Source organism: Sphaeroforma arctica (genome assembly GCF_001186125.1).
Source record: "Sphaeroforma arctica JP610 unplaced genomic scaffold supercont1.141, whole genome shotgun sequence".
NCBI classification, from domain to species: domain Eukaryota; class Ichthyosporea; order Ichthyophonida; genus Sphaeroforma; species Sphaeroforma arctica.
In genome coordinates, this window is record NW_014040417.1 from 108,599 (window position 1) to 115,126 (window position 6,528).

The 6,528-nt window shown below is 49.1% G+C and overlaps 1 protein-coding gene across 1 annotated transcript in view; it reads left to right on the top strand.

Moving 5' to 3' along the window:
* Positions 1–6,528, top strand: part of SARC_02956 (hypothetical protein) — a gene marked incomplete at its 5' end in the record, with an annotated part of 17,673 nt that overhangs the window by 2,511 nt on the left and 8,634 nt on the right. The window contains 5 exons of the mRNA XM_014303272.1: positions 533–3,813; positions 4,152–4,256; positions 4,455–4,881; positions 5,144–5,227; positions 6,140–6,433. Of these exons, the coding sequence (XP_014158747.1) occupies positions 533–3,813; positions 4,152–4,256; positions 4,455–4,881; positions 5,144–5,227; positions 6,140–6,433 (4,191 nt within the window). The remainder of the gene's footprint in view (positions 1–532; positions 3,814–4,151; positions 4,257–4,454; positions 4,882–5,143; positions 5,228–6,139; positions 6,434–6,528) is intronic.

The window sequence follows — 6,528 nt, forward strand, 5'->3', positions numbered from 1 at the left end:
ATATATATATATATATATATATATATATATATATATATATATATATATATATATATATATATATATATATATATATATATATATACATATATATATATATATATATATATATATAAATTGTGGAAGGTTAGATGAAGTGTGTTACTGTTGGTTGCGCTTGTTTTGGACATAGAGCCTCTGCCGACTGGAGTGTGTCTGCGGTGACCATTCATGACTATCCAGTCATGTGTACCACATAGGACGCCATGCGCATCCCTGTGTACTGCTTAGGGTTCCTAAGGTTCAGGTTAGGGTTTATAGTCAGGAATTAAGGTTTCTAGGATATAAGTTAAGGTTTACAGTCAAGAATCCGATTTCTTGGGTTTAGGTTTGAGTTCAGAGTCAAGAGTCAGGGTTTAGGTTAGGGCTTAGGGTCCAGAGTTTGGCGTTGGGGCTTTCAGCGAGCACCCTATTTATAGTAGTCTTGGCCAGCCCTGTATTCCGTTGCAATACCCACATCCTTGGCATTTTTTTGTTCTATTTATATACACAGATAAATCCTCTCCTCGAACTCAGCCCACAACCGCTAGAACAAAGCCCGCGAAAAGCTCTAAGAGCAGCCGGTCGTCCAATCAGAATGCGCGAAAGCGTGCGCCACGACCTGATTCACTCCCGGAATCGCAGTTCCACTCGCAGATCTTCGGAGTACATTCCTGGGATGACTCCGTGCCCGATACACAAGCAGAGTCCTATACACACACGAGTACACATACACATGCACATACACACACACATCCTTTTGTACATACACGCACACATACAGATGCATATACACGAGAAAGGCCCGGTGTACGTACACAGAGGCATACAGCGGGTGAACAGGGGGACACAGTTGATAAGCATGGAATACCCGCACGCTCAACCACACCACCACACGCCCACGCACACGCACACGCACACGCACGAACGCATATGCAATCGCAGACGTTTCTGTCGTCCCAGGGATCAGATAACTCATTCAATGTCACGGACTCGTCTCAGGGCAACAGCTCGCCGCAGCACTCAGGTCACTCTTCACCACAGACACTCTCTCCACCCAAACCTGCACGCACAGCACCAACAGCAACAGACACACACACACTCACACTCACGCACACACACACGCATGCACACAATAGCAACAGCAACAACAACAACACCACCAACACCAACACCAACAAGGCAGACACGCACACACATACATCAGCAGGTGCTTCCACACGTGGTAGGGCTATGAACAAGCCTAGAGCCAAGGCCCAACCGGGACGGGCGGAAGCAGCCAGATGTATGGAGGACCACAGTCGAGTGAAGAGGAGAGAGCATCGTATGGGCCGTATGCTATACCCGCTGTCACAAGTGGAGTCTCTGGATTATTCACCCCAGGAGCCGTTAGGTGGACATGACTCACCGCCACCCAATCAGAGTGCGCAGACTTTAAAAGCGGCCAATCAGGAGGCACGGAAACGGAAGAGGGGCGTGTCTCCGTTTTCGTCCATGTCTGAGTCTGAGATGTTAGCATCTCCGGCCGCACAGAAAGGGCGGCCAGTAGAAAACGCCCACACACGCACGCACGCACAAGCACACACGAGCACAAGCACGCAGGGAGATGTGTTGAGCACGGATCAGCAAAGTACACGTGCAAGGAGAGGTACGCCTCAGGCTAGTAAGAAGAAAGAGATCAACCGCCGCCGAACCTCGTCTGAGATGTTCGGTACGTTGAGCTTCGAGAATGTGGTAGAGAATGGCAGCGATGTGAGTGGCCATATTAGCAACACACACATGCGTGCCAATGCACACACACATACGCACACACGCGCACGCACAAATGCTCAGCCAGACATACACGCACATGCGGACGCGGATAAACGCGCGGGCGCAACGACACATACGGCGCAGGCGTCTGCGAGAGGCGCTCAGGAGGACTCGCCGCCACAGTCGCAGTTTTTCTCGTCGCAGGTGTTTAGTCCGACGCGCGGGTTTGACGCAGATTTCAGCGTGAACTGGCAGGACACGCCGCCTGCCCAGAAGGTACCCAGAGAGCAGGGGAAGACAATTAACCAGGAACTGATGTGTACTACCGACCGCTCTATCGCTGGGCATGTGGGATCTGGCATACCGCAGAGTGATCTGAGTGACTCATCGCCGTTGTCACAGGACTGTGTAAGTAGCGGGGATGAGGATGCGCTCAACACTAGCATACATACACGCCACTCTGCACACACACACACACATACACACACAAACACACATACACGCCGGACCACAAGCAGTAATATGTACACGCACACGAGTAAGGTCCCAGAAAGCGCGAGCGTAGCTGAGGAATCTGAGAAGACAGCCGAATATCGGGCAAGACAAAACCAGCCGAAGTCACGTGATAGGGATGGGCAGGGCACACGGCCAATAACCCTCGAGAGCAGTGATGGAGACCACGAACACGTAGCTACTGGTGAGTATGTACGCGGACAGACAGGCACAAACACCTTCACAGAGGCCCGGGCGTCTACAAGCACGCGTGTGCGCGAGAAGACCTGCGAGGATGCAAGCGCAGGACTAAGGGGTGGCCAGCCAACACGTGACGAGACCCAGGCAGCAACAACGGAAGGACGGGACGAGGGCCATATAGCAGGCACACACACAGGCACATACACCGCTGCAGAGCCGTCTAAAGCGCGGGCACCGGTGGATGTGAACGCACACTCACACTCACTCAGTACACAGTGCGCGTTGCTTAGCGACGGAGCGGACGACTTTAGTGCGAGTGACGAGGAGATAGGCATCACGCCTGTACAGGCACGCGCCACGCAGGGCACGCGGTTGCCACGTGTGTCGGGTGAGGACCAGCCACACAGCAGGGATGTGTTGTTGTCAGATGCGAGCATGGCGGTTGGAGCACGCGGAAAACAGCGCGTGGAGGGTTCATTGGAGGAGGGTGGCGCGCGCGATGGGAATGGCGCGATTTCATTGGACGAGAATGCGAGTGGTGCCATGAGTAACAGGAGGGCGCAGAGGACCAGTAGTGCGACGTTGGGACAGAGTGACAGGAACAACTCCAACAGCACACACACGGACAAGACACCCGCCCCGGAGAAAACGGGACAGGGCCGCGAGGAGCCTCACCCACTCGCCAGGGACCAAAACATACCCACACACCCGCGCACGAGGCATACAATGGGGTCTGTAGATATGTCAGAGACTTCGCATACGACAGACGATAAGCATCTGACTCATTGTAATGAGAGGGTCAGTGGTACACAGAGGGGATCGCACACAGCACCCACCGGTCCTATCGTCCAGGTCCAGGACAGGGAAGGAGATGGTCTCGATAGGCACGCTGGCCGAACCTCGGCGGGAGAGGCAGATGCTGGAAATGCACGTGCACACCAGTCAGAGACCTATGCTGTGGAGGTTACAACCAGGTCCACAGCCATACCGAGCAGACCTTGTGGTTTGGACAGGAGTTATGTTATAGGGGGGCTAGATAACACGGACGCAGGATATAGTAGGGATGGCTGCCCTCAGGCTGAGCCTAAAGGGTCTGGACGCGGCTTAGATAACCCGGTAGAGTTAGATGCCGAGGGGACGTTCACGAAGCACGCCTCTCAGCCAATAGAAAGCCAGGATCTATTCACAGCCACGCAGCAGCCAATGAGATGCGAGGATTTTTTCACGTCCACCCCCCTGGATGTGCCGGTGCAAGGCGCATCTGAGAGTCACCTACACACGGAGAAGGGTAGTCAGGAGGAACTGAGCATGATGTCCGGCATTGCCGTTAAAAAGGAAGCCAGCGCTGAGGTGAGCACGACCTATGTCCGTGTCATGAGGCTGATTTGCATATGTTTGTGTCATGTGTCGTAACTGGCATGTTGGTTTCAGCATAAACGGTACGTGAATAACGTAACGTCTGCGGGAAATCAAATGGATCGCTAGGCGGTCTAGTTGCCCAGTTGATCTTAGTGACCAAGCATTGCCTTTGCACAGACTGAGTGGGTATCCTTGTTAGCCCAACGATGGGTGCGGATGCAGCTGGAAGTTTTAAACACATCTGGGGTACATATGATATATCACTGTGTTTGTCTGTGACTATCACGTTTGTGCGTATTCACACATACCTTCTTTCTAATACCACACAGCCACACCACTTCGACCCGCTTTCGCAAGACATGCCCAGCAGCCGGTCTGAAAGATTGGTCTGTCCAGCGCACTCCACCGGTCGTAGAATAAAGTCTGAGGGCAGGGTATGTGGTTATTACATATATACTCGTATATATATATATATATACTTGTATATATATATTTATTTATGTATAACTACTATATATATATATATATATATATAGTTTCATACAGCAAAAATTCTTACGCACTATCTACTACAAAAAGCCTCTAATCCAACATTCATGCATCCGCATATACCTACCTACCTACATATCCAGGATGCGAATATCAAAGAGGAACAGCTCTCCCCCTTGATCTTCAAAGCCAGCCACGCTAATAGTGCGCACGGGTGCCCATCGCCCGCCTCCATGGCCAACGAGAGGGACCCATTAGACGAGATACTGACACACACACAGCTGCATGCACAGACACATGCACATACACTCACACAGACACATGCACATACACGCACACATATCCTTCACTCCACACACATGCCTACACGTATGGACATCCATAGACCAGAACACACACACACACACACACACACACATACACCGGCGCGGAGAGGTGGGGTACCGAAATGTTCTGCTGAGAAGGGCGAAGACCCAGAGGACGAGTCTACCATGTCACCGTTTACACAGTCGCAGCCATCGCAGCCGTCTTCAAAGTCGCTTTCATTCGATGCCATGGACATACAAGCAGGTAGAGTATATATATATATATATATATATATATATATAGATATATCTTAGCCAATGTACACGAGAGAAGGTTGCACCTTATGGAATTTAAACATCGAAAACAACAGACACATCAATTACACTCTACCGTTCATGATTGTTTCGCTGACTGGCCACAGATGAGATTAAGTGTATGCGCAGGCTTACTATCTTCAAACTTTTCTATCTCTTCTTTTAACAAAAAATTGTGCTATAAATAGGACAGCGGCCTGCTACTTCACCAGCACTGCGTCAGTCCTTCAATGTGTCGGGTATTGCGAGTTCACATTCTCAGCCAATAAACAGCAGACAGTCAAACCACCAGTCAGGTATGTTGCAATATGGGAAGTATGTAGAAGAAGAACAATGTAGCTATATACATACGCGTGCCCTTTCCGGTGAGTTTGCATTCAGATGAGTGTCTGCGAAAATTCTTGTGTAGCTTACTACAGTGTTTGTAACCTACCACAATTAATCCACAGTGGGGCAGTTATTACGTCTCGTATATTGCTGTATGTGTATGGGTATGATACTGATTCTATACTAGCGGTTTTGTGCATCAGTATAAAATGCACCTACGCGAGCAATAATTGTGCAATATAGATACGCGTACTTAATATATATATATATATATATATATATATATGTGTGTGTGTGTGTCTATATCTATATCTATATATATATATATATGTGTGTGTGTGTGTATGTGTGTGTTTGTGTGTGTATGTATGTATGTATATATAAATATATATATGTGTGTGTGTGTTATGATGTGTATTGTGATATATGTTGTGATATATACTGTGATAACTACAGCTAGGCAAGTAGATCAACCAGCTTACCTACTATCAAGGTCAGATTGTCAAGGTCACGGAATCGCACTCCATGCACAAAAACACACAACAATCGTAGCCCGTGCGTCTAGGTATACGTTTACGTCCAGGTATACTTATACGTCTAGGTATACGTATACGTTTAATTATACGTATACGTCCATGTATACGTATACATCTAGGTATGCGTATACGTTTAAGTATACGTATATGTCTAGGTATACGTTTACGTCCCGGTATACGTATACGTCTGGCTATACGTATACATCTAGGTATGCGTATACGTTTAAGTATACGTATATGTCTAGGTATACGTTTACGTCCCGGTATACGTATACGTCTGGCTATACGTATGGATGGATTTACCACCCAGCTCACTTGTACACCCTTACGCGCCCATTCCCACAGGTAAGCATGCGGCCAGTCAGCAATCGGGTGTGTCACACACCTCACACGCCTCGGACGACGTATCATTCCTGCACATCAATGCGGGCCAGGGCAAACCTCCACAGCACCAATCTGGAGCGAGTCTACAGTCACCGTCACAGTCCCATACTCTCTCACGTCCACACTCGAGCACGCACCGAGTTTCTGGGGAAGTAGTAAGTAGTGTTGAGTATGGCAGTGTGCGGCTAGGGAGCGTGCCTGAGAAGTTGGAGAGTGCGCATACGAGTGTTAGGGATGCAGGCAACACACACAGTGGTGGGTCGGACGAGTTGGATGACGAACACAACGCGCAGGTATCGATATATATATATATATATATATATGTGTGTGTGTGTGTGTGTGTGTGTATA